Source organism: Brachionichthys hirsutus, chromosome 11 (genome assembly GCF_040956055.1).
Source record: "Brachionichthys hirsutus isolate HB-005 chromosome 11, CSIRO-AGI_Bhir_v1, whole genome shotgun sequence".
NCBI classification, from domain to species: domain Eukaryota; kingdom Metazoa; phylum Chordata; class Actinopteri; order Lophiiformes; family Brachionichthyidae; genus Brachionichthys; species Brachionichthys hirsutus.
In genome coordinates this window covers 12847770-12862330 of record NC_090907.1, presented here as the reverse complement: position 1 = coordinate 12862330, position 14561 = coordinate 12847770, and the positions used below count along the sequence as shown (strand labels likewise).

Below are 14561 nucleotides of genomic sequence, written 5' to 3'. Positions count from 1 at the left end.
ATTGGGGGGGGGAATCTTCATGATCTGTTCATTTTTTTGATAACGTGGGTTGTATTCTATTGACAGTATTTGTTGACTGTCAACACTAATGTGTGTACACGGCACAGTGTGGCTCCTTCATTCTTGTTCTTGTACATGTTTCAGGGAAAAAGATTTCCCAGGTGGAACCAGCAGAGGGGAAAAACCTGGGTCAATTTGACTTTTTCACATAACCCACATTTCAGTGCATATAAATGCATTTTTATTCACAATTACTAAATCTTATTGGGCATTAGGTTGGCCATTCAGCACGGTGAAATACCACCTGACCCTGATATCGGTGAAAATTAAACATTAAATAATATTAAATGCATAGAACTTTGCATGTTCGCTATTGGCCAAAGACATGGTCACTTTTTCTTCTTAAAAAAATAAAAACACTCAGAGGTCCAGACTGAAATATTCTAAATCTAAACACTACCTTCGTCTCCATAGTATTGATTCTGCTGGCTGATGGGAAGTGTCTTCAGTGCCTCAGTCTGGACCGCAATTTGAGTAATGATGGAAGCAAAACTGTCTGAGAAGTGAGGAGAAGGGTTTTCTTTTCCTGGAGCATCCCCCTAAATCTGCCTAAGATTTAGGTGATGCATCCCCCTTTAACCGGGTGATGGGTCCCCCTTTAACCGGGTCGTGCGTCCCCCTTTAACCGGGTGATGGGTCCCCCTTTAACCGGGTGACGGGTCCCCCTTTAACCGGGTGATGCGTCCCCCTTTAACCGGGTGATGGGTCCCCCTTTAACCGGGTGATGGGTCCCCCTTTAACCGGGTGATGCGTCCCCCTTTAACCGGGTGATGGGTCCCCCTTTAACCGGGTGACGGGTCCCCCTTTAACCGGGTGATGCGTCCCCCTTTAACCGGGTGATGGGTCCCCCTTTAACCGGGTGATGGGTCCCCCTTTAACCGGGTCGTGCGTCCCCCTTTAACCGGGTGGCGCGTCCCCCTTTAACCGGGTGACGGGTCCCCCTTTAACCGGGTGGCGCGTCCCCCTTTAACCGGGTGATGCGTCCCCCTTTAACCGGGTGGCGCGTCCCCCTTTAACCGGGTGATGCGTCCCCCTTTAACCGGGTGATGGGTCCCCCTTTAACCGGGTGGCGCGTCCCCCTTTAACCGGGTGATGCGTCCCCCTTTAACCGGGTGGCGCGTCCCCCTTTAACCGGGTGGCGCGTCCCCCTTTAACCGGGTGACGCGTCCCCCTTTAACCGGGTGGTGCGTCCCCCTTTAACCGGGTGGTGCGTCCCCCTTTAACCGGGTGGTGCGTCCCCTTTTAACCGGGTGATGCGTCCCCCTTTAACCGGGTGGTGCGTCCCCCTTTAACCGGGTGATGCGTCCCCCTTTAACCTGGTGCATCCCCCTTTAACCGGGTGATGCGTCCCCCTTTAACCTGGTGCATCCCCCTTTAACCGGGTTGTGCGTCCCCCTTTAACCTGGTGCATCCCCCTTTAACCGGGTGATGCGTCCCCCTTTAACCTGGTGCATCCCCCTTTAACCGGGTTGTGCGTCCCCCTTTAACCTGGTGCATCCCCCTTTAACCGGGTGATGCGTCCCCCTTTAACCGGGTGGTACGTCCCCCTTTAACCTGGTGCATCCCCCTTTAACCGGGTGATGCGTCCCCCTTTAACCTGGTGCATCCCCCTTTAACCTGGTGCATCCCCCTTTAACCGGGTGGTGCGTCCCCCTTTAACCGGGTGGTGCGTCCCCCTTTAACCTGGTGCATCCCCCTTTAACCGGGTGGTACGTCCCCCTTTAACCGGGTGATGCGTCCCCCGTTAACCGGGACAGGTAATGAATGAGATTTGTCCGAGGAGATTCATTAACATTCTTTGTTCTGTGGGGAAATAAGCAGCTCCGACATTAACGAAGCTTCTCGTCATCAGCTCATGCATCGGTGAAAGCCTTTTGGTAATGGACGGCTTGGCGCTCTGCTCCATTACCTTGGCCAAGGAGGAAATGTTTCTGAAAGCAATACTGTACTTTGACTTTTGTATTTGTTTATTAGCAGGGTTAGTAAAAACAAAAACAACTTTACATTTAATTATAGATGCAAGCTTGACTTCATCACCTCTGCTTAAGGGGTGCAGCATGAAAAGTTAAGTTCAGCGGATTTCTTTGTCATTGTGTCATCCTACCCCCTGGGATAAATCTGATGCGACGGACTCCAGGGTTCTCTCTCTGCAGATCTGTGATCAGGTCCTCCAACAGTCATCAGAATGGGCCGAAGGAAGAACAGGCTCTGGTTCTGGAGGGCAGCGGGCAGCAGGTTTTGGCCCCTTTTTTGTTGCTTTGTTTTCTGCTTCAGCATGAGTATTAGCATCTAAACTCTCTACCAGCCTCTCAGAACTGAAGAAGCATCTTGGGTGAAAGGCGAAACGTCTTCAACAACACGATGGAAACGTCAAACGCGTGGAGCATCAGGGCAGTGAACACTCCTCAGGGTCTTGGGAGTCAGTGAGGAGGTGGCAGTTGAAGGGCCAGCTGAAGGAGAAGAGGCGAAGGGCCTGTCTGCATTGCTGCTCAGCACAGGAGCAGACCGAGCGGCACGGCTGGAGGACGCCGCCCTGGGGGCTGCACCGAGGAAGAAACATCCCACACACCAGCCGCCGCAGGGGCTCAAAGCACGCCAGCGGCTTCAGCACCTGGACCGCAAAGAGGGGGAGTGTGTGAGGTTGGGTGTCTGGTTTGAAACGGGCATCCAGTTATTAAAGGAAGCTACAGTATACCCAATGTGCCACTTTGTTTTTGTTTTTGCTGATTTTGAAGCATCATTCAGCATCAAGTAAAAGAAGGAACGTTACGGAAGGAACTTTTACCCGATACTGTCGCAGGAGTGCGGAAGCTTCTTTCTGATCAGTAACGGACAGCCAGATGTTTGGGAAAGAGGTGCGGTTGTAGCTGAGACCTTGACACATCTCAACCTCGATGAGCTCACAAGGTGAAGCTGACGGCACGGAGAAAACCATTTATCATCTGGTTTCCACAGAATCAGAACTTCAACAGAACTCTAAATGAAAACCAACGTATCTGCCCGGGGGGGGGGGGGGGTCAGAGATAAGACTCACTGAAGGGAGGGTAGGTGGAGTTACCACAGTCCTTTTCATCTGCCCCATCAGGGCAGTCGTTCCAACCGTCACACGCCCACTGCTGGTTTAGACACTCCCCCGTACTGCAGGCAAACTGACTGGGGCCACATGACCCTTTAAATACACAGGAAAACACGCAGGGTTGGATACAATGAACCGTGAAGGGCATGAGGAAGAGGCACCGGGAAATAGGAGATAATGTGGGCTTCGAGTTGGGATTCTACTACTGGAAGGGTAGAAGAAAGGAAATAGAAACACAGGAAACAGGAAGTATATCTAAAAAAAGACAAACTCACTGTCCAGAGCAGACACGGCCCGATAGGTCGCGTTGAAGCCGCTGTCGGATACTCCGTCATCGGCCACAAACACCACAGTCATGTGGGGGCCAGAGGACGTCAGGTCTGGAGGGACGGAGGGGCCGCAAAACCTGAAGCGTAGAGGAAAAGCTGCTTCCCCATACTGCAGTAGTAACACACCTCGCCATAAAGGAACGAGGACGGACGCAGGTGTGTCTCACCGTCCCAGCACGCTTCCTGTGTGGGTGTCAATGCCGTCGTGCACCTCCACATAATCAAACTCACACAAGTCCTGCGTCTCAAGGCTGAAGTTACGAAAGCTCAGCGTGACGGCGTGACCCTCCTCGACAGATACGTGCCATACGCACACCTGACGGGGAAACCGACGCGGACGGGGCTGCGTCTTCCTGTAGCCCGTCTATTGTGCGAGCCTAAACATGGTTAGAAAAGTACCTGCTGGTGCGGATACGATCCGGGGTGGTTGGGGCTCGACAGGAAGCCGTGCGCGCCGGCCCTTTGACCGCCGCATTCTGTGAATGGATTTGATTCATTAAAAGCCAGCATCCGAGGGGACTTGGCCGGCGTGCCCTCACCTGCGTGTTTGTGGCTGCAGGATGCCTCGTCTGTCCGGTCGGGGCAGTCGGGACGGCCGTCGCACACAGACACGGGCAGCAAACACAGGCCGTCGTCACACGTGAACTCCCCTCTGGAGCAGCTCTCTGAGAACACACACCCAAAAAAGCACAGGCGGATGAAAGCACAGGAGCACGTGTGTGTGTGTGTGTGTGTGTGTGTGTGTGTGTTCAGAGACACGCATCCACTGACCGCGTCCCGGCAACGTGGCTTTGTAATGTGCAACGAAACCACCGGCCGCGATGCTGCTGTCGGAGCGGAAGGTGACGCACGCCGTGCTGCTGTTCGTGTGGACTGTTGGGGGGGCCACATTACCACAGAACCTGAAGGAAGGAAGGAAGGCCAAGCACGTCAGCATCAGCTTGTTCTGTATTTTACGGCATTCCAGGTGCCTCTTAGGTTTCTGCTTTTTGCTGCAACTTCTTTTGAGGGATTTAGGCGTAAATGACGCAACAGAATTGTGAGACGATCCAACAAACGTGTTGCTTTGCAGGGATCACACCAACCCGGGGGCATCAGAGGCACTTCGTTATAAACAGACCTTCAGCGCCATCTGCCAACAATTTAACATTATGACATGGAGCGTATGATCTCACGGAGGGAACATGATTCGTCTATTATTTTTGAAAAGAGAATTTTGCGTAATCAACCATTTGAGACCAGCGTGCGCTCTGATTGGAAATGAAGCTCTCATTTTTATGTTCTCAAATATGCATTTCCCAGTGAAGTCGTAGTAAGTTAAACAATCCATAAAGAAATTAGAACATTTGTCGATATCTTTGAAGCGTGGACGGCAGAGTTCAATCGCCTCTTGAAGCAAAAGCATATGATTAATGTTTGTCCGTTCGACCCTTAGCAAGATAACTCAAAACGTTCTGGACGGATCTGGATGAAATTCTGTTGGGAATGTTACCAGGAACAGCTGATACAATTTTGGTGATAATCCAGAGGAGATCCTGGACTATGGATCAGTTTGACGGAGTCTACTCGACCTGGTTGCCAGAGAGATCTGCTCTTTCTGCTCCTGCACTTCAAGCCAGTCAAACAGACACGGAGACGGTCCCTCCACCGCCAGAGAGGAGACGTGGATCTGGACCAGGGAGGGGGGCGGGACTCGGATCACCCACACACACAGCGAGTTGGGTGGGTAGGCTCCGGGGTGGTTTGGGGAACTGAAACTGCCCTCCGAGTCAGTCAATACCCCTCCACAAGCTGAGAGGAAGGGAGCGCAAAAGGAAGCAATCACCAGATTAGAAACAGACGGAAAAAGAAATGAGCCATCAAAGATTGTATATTACAATGTAAGCCAGCATTCCGCTCGAGTGCCTCACCGGTTCCGGGCGGTGGGACGCTGGTGGGCTGAGGTGCAGCTGCACTGTCCTGCTGGCTGGCAGGGTTTGGGGGTAAAGTAGGGGCTGATCCACCTCCTGCAGCCAGTAGTTCTGAAGGGAGGGTGGCCAAAAACTGGCCCTCCTCTGCCTGGCCTTGCAACTCTAAATACAGACGTAGGAATTAAAGCGTGACTGCATGGATAGAAAAGTCAGACATAATGTAGCAAGGAATAATAACTCATCTCTGAAATGTTCAGAAGGATCTTAATATTCACGACATTCCCCTTTAAACAACTTTGCATTCAACGTATATGAAGGCACATATAGTACGAACCTGAATGTATAGAATCAACTGCGACTCACGTGTGAGGATGAGGGCTAGCACCAAGCCGAAGGTCGCCAGCAGCAGCAGGGCGGCGGCCGATACCACCACCACGCCCCACCCACTCCCGGGGGCCCGCAGGTGCATCACGCAGACCCCGAGCAGACCCCAGCCTGAGATCAATGGCGATAAACGCACGTTGCCATGTGAGGTCAGAGGCTGGACGTTAGAGATGATGACTGTCTCCTCTCCATTGTTGTTTACTGAAGTGCGAGAACTCGTAAACGCGGAATGCTGTTGTAGTTTAAAGGATTAGCTTATTCTATAGAAAAAGTAATCCAAAAATATAATTGAAATCACTTCCATCACCTCCAGGACCAGCAGCCATGTTGTGTGTGTGTGTGTGTGTGTGCGTGAAATGTACTGATACGTCTACTAACGATGCTTCACACATTCTTCCTCTCTTTTTCTAGAGGATTGATTTAAAGCTGAAGCTATGCAATAATAATGTTAGTGAGGAAAAGCAGCATCCTCATTGGTTGACCCACTAGCTGGCGGTGCCTTGATTAGTTCAGGGGTCGACGTGGATGTCCTGAATCCCTCCATCCTTTCCTCTTGCACGCCCCCGAGTTCAAAGGCCGGGTTGAAGAACACATTCTGAGAGGAGCAGAACAGAAACAAAAGAGAGAGCTAACGGAAGATCAAGACTGTGATTTATAAATAAATAAATACAAATCATCCTTCTTTGAGTAAGAATGGTGAATTAAATACACTCAATTTAACGTGCTCGGGCTTTTGCTGCTATAGCGTGTTTGCCAGCTTTATTTTCTGTGTCTGTCTGTCGATCCCTTCAAAACATTTGCGCTTTAAGCTGTTCTGACGACATTTCCATTCATTCAACATCGTCGTCGTCATCGTCACTCGCCTCACAGAGATCGGAGGAGTCGGGGAACACTGCGACTCGGCTGAGGTCAGACATCTCTGGCCGCTGTCAGACTTTCAGAGCTCCGCTTCGCTTAGATCAGCCAGACGGTGTGAGGAAGACGTTAGCGATGACTTTGTGAAGATGGGATGCTGAAGATGTTCTCCCGGGTTTGTTAAACATTGTCCGCTTGTTGATCAAACTGTAAACGTCCCCTGAAGTGCAGCACAGAGACTTCACTCCTGCAGCAGTGTAATCAGATTAAAAATATATAAATATTAAACGTGTAAAAGTATTCCCATCGGCCGCCACCCCTCTTCTAATGCCGTTTGATTTAGCAGCATCCTGCATTTGACTTGGTCACAAATGTTTCAAACTCCTTCACGCTGCTGAATAAAGCCGAGTCAGCTGAGAGGACTGAGCTCCTGGGAGGAGGAGGAGGAGGAGGAGGAGGATGGAGGAAGGCTCGGTGGGAGTCCCTGTTTCACCCCTGTAATCACTATAATGTTTTTCTGAGCACCTAAAAGGCTCTATTCACTTTGCAGCCTCACAAGCGCACAAATACAAATGCATGTAAGCGCATAACGTTAAAACCCGAGTTTTATTCTCTGACACCATGTTGTTATAGTGTGGGGTGACCAGTGTTCAATTCAATTCAGTTCAGTTTTATTTATATAGCGCCAGATCACAACATAAAGTCATCTCAAGGCACTTTACAGGATTAGCAGGGAAAGTAACTAAAGTATCTAGTAATAAGTAATATATTACTGATCTTGAGTAACTTGCCCAACACTGGGGGTGAGCCGCTGGTGCTCAAGAGACAGAGATTTCTGTGAAACGCTCCTCCATCTTAGAGGCCTCCTCCTTCTGATGCTCAATGGTCTCCTTCAGCAGCCGGTTTTTCTCGATACCGCTGAGGTGCTGACCTTGGATTGTTACCAGAGCTTGGTTGGTGTCATTCAGCTCGTCCAATACCTTCCCGAGATTCTCTGCTTGACGGTTGGCTTTGACGAGCTGCTGCTCCTGGTTCTCAAGGAGTTTGTTCAGATGGGTCACCTCGTCTTTGTGCTCCTGCAGGTTCTTTCTCTCCCTTTCCTTCTGGGAGCGCAGGCTCTGGTGAAGTTCTGCAATCTGCTCCTCTCCGATTCTCCTTTGGAGCTCAAGCTCCTGCAGGACAGCGTCCCTCAGAAATGAGGGACACTGTCCTGCAGCATCTGTTTGAGACAGAAAAGAGGGACGCTGTCCTGCAGCATCTGTTTGAGATAGAAATGAGGGACGCTGTCCTGCAGCATCTGTTTGAGACAGAAATGAGGGACGCTGTCCTGCAGAATCTGTTTGAGACAGAAAAGAGGGACGCTGTCCTGCAGAATCTGTTTGAGACAGAAATGAGGGACGCTGTCCTTGCAGCATCTGTTTGAGACAGAAATGAGGGACGCTGTCCTGCAGCATCTGTTTGAGACAGAAATGAGGGACGCTGTCCTGCAGCATCTGTTTGAGACAGAAATGAGGGACGCTGTCCTGCAGCATCTGTTTGAGACAGAAATGAGGGACGCTGTCCTGCAGCATCTGTTTGCTATTTCGACCAAAGACTGTCACAGATATTTCATATAAGTGCCTGAGAACTGCGTTAACTTGTGGAGAAAGGGAATAATATGGGACCCTTAAATCTCCAAGGTGGGATTACTGAGCTGGGGCACCGTGGATGTGTGTGGCCCACTCAACTCAGCAGCAACATGCCACCTCCAGACGCTCGTGACTTTCACATTGACCTGTTCAAGATGATTCCGCGTCTGAAACAGCACCCGGGCGAAGACATCCAGTTCCTGCCCGAGCTGAATGAACCAACACTTACAGCTTCCGTTGCCTGAAAACACAAGAGCACGGAGAACCCAGGAGAGCTTTACCATTGATCGGCATGGCTGCGGTGCAGCACATTCATTTGTAATGGAAGATGTGCTGTAATAAAAATCAAACAAAATACTGAAAGAAATTCTTGTCACATTGTTTTCTTTAATATTTAAAACATGATGCGCTGAAGACTTTGGGTTTACAGGACATCTATAATCTGCTTCAAGGCTGCTTTTTTTCTGTGTCAATGTCAAAATCACCAGTGTCCAATCAGCCCTCGGAAAACTGTCGGAACAGTGTTTCTGATTGGCTGTCGCTGAATTTCGGGACAAAGTGGACGTGGAGGATTTCAGCGAAACCCTCAGAAAGAGCAGGAGCCACAAAGTGTTTCCTGTTCAGAGAGAAATCCAGATTAAAACCTTTTTATTTGAACCGAGCAAACACAAGTATGTTTTATGAGCGTGAGAGCGGAAAGGCTGTTCCTTACTTGTAGCTGTGGAACACCATGTCATTGACCTTTGCGTGTTTGCAGTCGGATGGAGCCATCTCACGGAACTGGGAACAACAGTGTTGAATTAAACAACACTCAGAAGCGACTGGACCAATGGCTGACCGTGTGGAGCGCTCATCCTACTCGGTTGTTGTGCTTTGCTTGCTCCAGAGAGGCTGAGAAGTGGAAACAGCGGCAGGGAACTCCTGCAGCCTTCGCCACGTCCACGTAGCTTCAAAACACACACCATTATTAAAACGCGTCTGAAGTGCCCTTTTGAATCCATTGTTGGACAACCGTCCCAAAATAAAGTGATTGCAGTAACTGAATACCTCTCCTGCCTTCTAATACACTAATCCATGTCCCGGTATACGATTACACTTAATCCAATAGTGAAGCTTCGTCTCGCGTTGCTTTTCTAACCTGTTTGCAGGTTTACAAAAGAACCCGGCGAGCTGGATCTTGAGTATACAAGAAAACGATGTTGGACACACCCTCTTATTAAATGGTTTTCTTTATTTTTATGACTATTTAAGGTGTAGATTCTCAGTGAAGGCCTCAAAACAAACAACAAACACATATGGAATGATGTAGGAAACAAAAAATGTGAAATGACTCCAATCCTGGATGGATTGCATATGGATTCCAACCATCTTCAAATAGGGCTGTGAACTGTGTGGCCCACCTGACTGCTGCACTGCACAACTGATGGTCCCAAGTTCACCCCATTAAGAAGGCAAGTAAACCCACAAAGGAGCCGTGACAAGAGAAGCCAGTGAAGAGAAGAGCCTTTCGGGCGACGCCCTCCTGAAGCTCACTGAGAGAACGACGAGGGATGGCATCAAAGCGAAGGAATCTCAAATATACAACACATTTAGTGTTCTGTTTAGATCTTTTGTTAACTACATAATTCCATATATCCTGCTTCATAGTTTGTATCTACAATGTAAGCCGTCGTGAAACATGGTTGAATGTGGCGTGTCCGAACTTCCAGCAGTGTGTACACGCACACTGAAACATGAAGCGGCACACACACACATCCCACAGGTGTGCATTACCGTTTGCGTGACTCCGCGTCTGGGTTGGTGTTGTCCACGACGACACTGCGGCCCTCCTTCAGAGCCCGCCGGCACGCCGACACGCAGCTTTGCCATGAACCGAGTGTGTCCTGCACAAAACAAAAAGTCTACATCTCAGACGAATGAATCAAAGTACAAGCACTTTAATGAAAGACAATTTACATCTCATGTACAAACGAGATACCACGCCGGTGATTAGATCGCCGTCGTCGCGTCCACTCACTCTGTTGATGTATGCGTAGCCTTCCGGGACAATGTGGGTGTGGAAGAAGGTGGATTTACCCGCTGAGGAGAAAGGGAAGCGGGGGGGACAGGGGTCAAACAATGCCACCAGGAGGGGAGCATTAAGAGCCATGCTGCGCCGTGTATTCTCCCTTACATGCAGGGAAACCCACGGCAACAACGACCTCTGGCTGGCTGGAGGTGAGCGAGGCAGACGGCGGGTCGTAGAGCCTCGCGTTGCTCTCTAGAGCCCTCTAGATAAAGGAAAAGCACTTATTACTAATCCCGTAATCTGAATTTGGACTCACAATGGAGCCATTATTACTTTGATGCCGCATGATTCACCCCTCCACCCAGTTTCATAGTCATCTGTCAAGTAGTTTGCGTCTAATTGGCTTGTAAACTGTAACGCAGCAGTGGTGACATGCAATGTTCCTAAATGAGGACAAATTAATGTTCTGCCTATGAGTCAGGGAAGGATCGACAAAAATGAAAACAGGAAGCCAGCAGGTAACAGCCGTTTGCTTACTGGATCAAAATGAGGTAAGCTGTAGCGAGCGCTCTTCCACTCGAGGAAGTATTCCTCCGGGGTGAAGAACTGCAGCCCAATGTTCAGAGCAAACTGCAAAAGCCAGAAGAGCAACATTAGGCAAACATTTTGAAGATGAAACGCAAGATACAAAACGAAAAAAAAAGCCCCACACAACAAGTTCCAGGTGGGTGGAGGAGAACACAAGGAGGAGGAGGAGGAGTATCCCGACGTCGTTAAAACGTTTAGCCTCAGTAACAATCTCACCAGTCGATCGCTGCAGGAGAAATCCTTCTTCTTCTTCCCCGGAGCCCAGTTCTCTGGCCTGCCAGCAGCATCTGTGCACAGAGGTAATGTCAGAAGCTGTGTGTGTGTGTGTGTGTGTGTGTGTGTGTGTGTGTGTGTGTGTGTGTGTGTGTGCGCGTGTGTGCTCAAGTCGCTCTGGCTGTCTGGGAATCAACGGTGCAGCTTGCAGAGCCTGCTCTCGTTGAATTTCTCCACTTTGAGTTCGGTTTCGGCCGTAAAGCGCGCCGATAAGGGTTCGGGCAGATTTCAGGATGCCGTGGGCCGACTGGGGTAAACATTCAAGTCATTGTTATCGCAGTAAACAGGGTTGGTCTATGATGATTAAACAAAAGGCTTTATTTTACTTTATTTATTGTTACGTCAGCGCAGCTCGATGCCCTTCTTGCTTACCTCCTACGTAAAGACTCTGTGTCCGGTCCACAGTCACGCATTCATTTTCCTGGAAATGGATGCGCGTCAGTAAACGCGTCAGTAAACAAGACAGTGAGGCGTGATTACAGGACAGCTTTGTCTCGCTGCCACAAAAACAATGCACGAGGCGCGGCTCCAACTGTTTACCTTGACGCACAAGTGATCCCACATTCCCATCGCTGGCTTCCTGCAGACGCCGGGACCGGTGGCTACGAACACCTGACACAGACACGGAGAGGATTTAACAGCTTATTAAAGGCGATGAGCTGGCGTCTCATCTGGGGTGTATCCCTCCTCTGGCCCCGTAGTCAGCTGGGATGACGGTAGTGAGCCTAAAACTCGACCAACCTGCACGGGGAGCTGCAGCGAGGCTAGGATGTCCTCTACTTTAGACTTAAAGACCTCCGGTCGCAGCTTGCCTCTAGCGATTCCGAGCTGGTTGGTGAAGAACGCCACCTGGAGGACCAGAGGAGCAAGGCTACGTTAGGAAGTCCAGGGAGAAACACAGAGCCGAATTCTCTGAGAGGTTTATCCTTCACAGGGTTTGCTTTGCGATTCCACCACCTTGTATCCCGTCTTCAGCAAGCTGTGCAGTTTGGGCCGAATCTCAGGATACAAAATCCTGACAGACACACAAAGAGAATTAGAAAGTGCTACCCAAAGGCAAATCCTCATCGTCATACGTTGCTGGAGAAAGAAAGAGAAAGGCTGTTGTGTGGTCGTCTCTGAAACTGAATCTGAAACCGAGACTGTCGGCGTACTTCCAGTCGTCTGGTGCCGTTGGGAAGACTTTGCCAGATTTGGTGGTGATGATGCAGCCATCTATGTCAAATCCAGCAATCTGGAGAGGACCCAAAGTAGAGACAGGGTCCACACATTAGCCACAGCCTGCTAGCAGATTCATTTAGGGTCCGGCGGAGCGGCGGTGAGATCGTTACCCACCAAACTCGCCCGCACTAACCGATTGATCCTCTGATTACCGACCTGATTTAACGACCGATGCTGAAAACACACGACACGAACAGACACATAAATGAACGCGGAACTGAAGCATCTGAAACGGGACGGACCTTGTCGCTCCCCTTCACGCCCGCAGCAGTGTACACCAGCAGGTTGTCCATCTGTTGCCAGCTGCTCTTCACGCAGCCCTCTGAAGATGGAAAGGAGGATGGAGATGATGAAGACTGGGCATCCATAGCCTTCTGTGCTAAATCCCGCAGCTGCTTCAGCTTCTCCTCTGCCAGTCTCTCCTGCTCCTCGTGCCCCGGACTTTGATCTGAGGCCTTCTCAGCTCCTCGATGGCGCTTCACCTCAGTCTGGCCACTCTCTGGGCTCGCTTGTCTTTTGGTCGGCTTTAAAAGGAAATAAGAAATAAAACAAACTTGTTATTTGCCTTTGACGTCGTTTGATCTCGGAACATAATCCAATGTTTTACCTTCACGGAAGCGGGAGAAAAGAAGTCCTTGATGCTGCGCTTTGGATTTGGACTCGACTGCGCCTCTTTCTCGTTCTCTCGCTCATGTCTCGTGACCTTTGTCTCAGCTGCTTCTTTTAACCCTTTCTGTGCAGCACCGGTGGGTGCTCCGTTTGGGCTCATAGAGAAGTGCAGTTTAAACGGGTGGTCCTGGTTCACCAGGAAAAGGGTACCTCCGTGAGTGAGTTTACCGGACTGGCCTCGTCCCAGCTTCTCGCCGTCCAGGAAAGACGGGTTTGGGCCCAGCTGTGGGAGAAATGTGACATGTATGGGCATTGGACTGCAACATCCGTGCAGTTAGAGGTTAATGATTACTGGTACTAGATCACCAGGGTGGGTCAACGCAGTAAATCTGTTTTTAAAAAGGTGTGTCAAAGTTGACCCGTGTCTGCACAGCCTGCTAGTCACAATTTTATTGTTTGTCACGCGGGGCTCGGCTTAAATATTTGTTTTCCTACCTGAGTTATAATGACATCCTGGTCTGCGAAACAAGCCACAGCCTTCACTGCAAGAAACACGAAATGATTCCACTCAGTCCACACATTTCATTAGAATAGCTCGATCAGAGAAACACGAAATGATTCCACTCAGTCCGACACATTTCATTAGAACAGCATTTCATTAGAATAACTTCCAATCAAATCACGACACAGAATAACTGTCTGGAGGTAAACAAGACAACAGGTCGCGCGCGCGCGCGCGCGTCACGTAAACACACGGCGTGTTCGCGTGGAGGCGCGCCTCACCCTGGTGCCTGGAGCACCGTTTGTCGGCGACTCCCGTCTCCGGTCCTCGGCCCAGAACCACAGCTCGCCCGTCCAAAAGAGAGGTGCGCGCCCCAGAGGGACCGACCAGCGTGCACGACATCCAAGCGCGCGACCTCTTACGTGGACAACTTTACTTTGTAAGCAACGCGCGTGAGCTGCGAATGAACCGAAACTACTTTTAATATTTCACGTGCTACGTGGTTTATCACGATCTGTTTGAGTTTGTTTGTTAAAGAGCAGTGTCAGGAAGGCAGACCCGAGAAGGGGACTTGTTTTGTAGTGCGACAGCAGGTCCGTCAGAAAATTACACTCGTCTAGAAACGTGTTCCTTTTAAGGGTTCCGCTTAGGACTTTCATTGTTCCGAGTTTCCGGAAACAAAAATGTATTTGTCACTTTTCTTTCTGCATGCCAAAATCAATTAGCATTTTTTTTATTTGTTTACGCAAACCAAAGGCCACGTGATAAAAGCGACCCCTTTCTGCATGCATGTCGTATTTGCGGTGTCAGTTCTCCTGTTTTTGTCGTTCACATTTTCGTTGTTGCGCAGTTGCTCCTCCGCCCAGTTAAGCGAGAGGAGCTGAAGAAAACTAGGAGCGAGGCACAAAGACAGGTTTGGACCTGTTTGTTTGTTTATTTATTTATTATACAGTCCATCTTATTATAACTTTAAATTCATAACTAATAAAGATGTCCAGTTTTCTCCATATAAAGATATTATTGTATTGTTAAATAAGATTTTTAAAAAATGTAGAAGTCTTTTTTTTCTAGAACATTAAATATTACACATTTAACTATAACCTTCAATCTTCTTTTGA

The 14561-nt window shown here is 49.5% G+C and overlaps 2 protein-coding genes across 2 annotated transcripts; both read right to left on the bottom strand.

Annotated features, from left to right (window-relative positions):
* Positions 1 to 2040: 2040 nt before the first annotated feature.
* On the bottom strand, positions 2041 to 6676 carry mfrp (membrane frizzled-related protein). Its single transcript, XM_068745827.1, has 12 exons — positions 6623 to 6676; positions 6246 to 6354; positions 5739 to 5870; positions 5376 to 5537; positions 5007 to 5256; positions 4237 to 4463; positions 3865 to 4130; positions 3633 to 3781; positions 3412 to 3542; positions 3095 to 3229; positions 2846 to 2973; positions 2041 to 2671 (listed from the first exon to the last, which is right to left on the bottom strand). Exons 1-12 carry the CDS (start codon positions 6674 to 6676, stop codon positions 2447 to 2449), a joined length of 1968 nt encoding a protein of 655 aa, XP_068601928.1. The 3' UTR covers positions 2041 to 2446.
* Positions 6677 to 8620: 1944 nt separating this feature from the next.
* On the bottom strand, positions 8621 to 13966 carry pnkp (polynucleotide kinase 3'-phosphatase). The gene is made up of 17 exons (XM_068745869.1): positions 13725 to 13966; positions 13437 to 13483; positions 12940 to 13224; positions 12575 to 12856; positions 12266 to 12345; positions 12069 to 12126; positions 11853 to 11960; positions 11652 to 11723; positions 11484 to 11532; positions 11055 to 11125; positions 10788 to 10880; positions 10416 to 10512; positions 10260 to 10321; positions 10016 to 10125; positions 9102 to 9189; positions 8955 to 9022; positions 8621 to 8858 (listed from the first exon to the last, which is right to left on the bottom strand). The coding sequence occupies exons 1-17, from the start codon at positions 13843 to 13845 to the stop codon at positions 8738 to 8740; spliced, it is 1812 nt and encodes a 603-aa protein (XP_068601970.1). The 5' UTR covers positions 13846 to 13966; the 3' UTR covers positions 8621 to 8737.
* Between the last annotated feature and the right edge of the window lie 595 nt (positions 13967 to 14561).

Excerpts from the sequence above, each read along its gene's own strand:
- mfrp (XM_068745827.1), bottom strand. The coding sequence starts at position 6,676 with ATGTCTGACCTCAGCCGAGTCGCAGTGTTCCCCGACTCCTCCGATCTC. Across the intron at positions 5,871-6,245 it reads AATCAAGGCACCGCCAGCTA|GCTGGGGTCTGCTCGGGGTC; the intron begins GTGGGTCAACCA and ends CATTGATCTCAG. Across the intron at positions 3,782-3,864 it reads GATCGTATCCGCACCAGCAG|GTGTGCGTATGGCACGTATC; the intron begins GTACTTTTCTAA and ends TTTCCCCGTCAG.
- pnkp (XM_068745869.1), bottom strand. The coding sequence starts at position 13,845 with ATGTCGTGCACGCTGGTCGGTCCCTCTGGGGCGCGCACCTCTCTTTTG. Across the intron at positions 12,346-12,574 it reads GCGTGAAGGGGAGCGACAAG|ATTGCTGGATTTGACATAGA; the intron begins GTCCGTCCCGTT and ends GGTCCTCTCCAG. Across the intron at positions 12,127-12,265 it reads ACGGCACCAGACGACTGGAA|GATTTTGTATCCTGAGATTC; the intron begins GTACGCCGACAG and ends TGTGTCTGTCAG.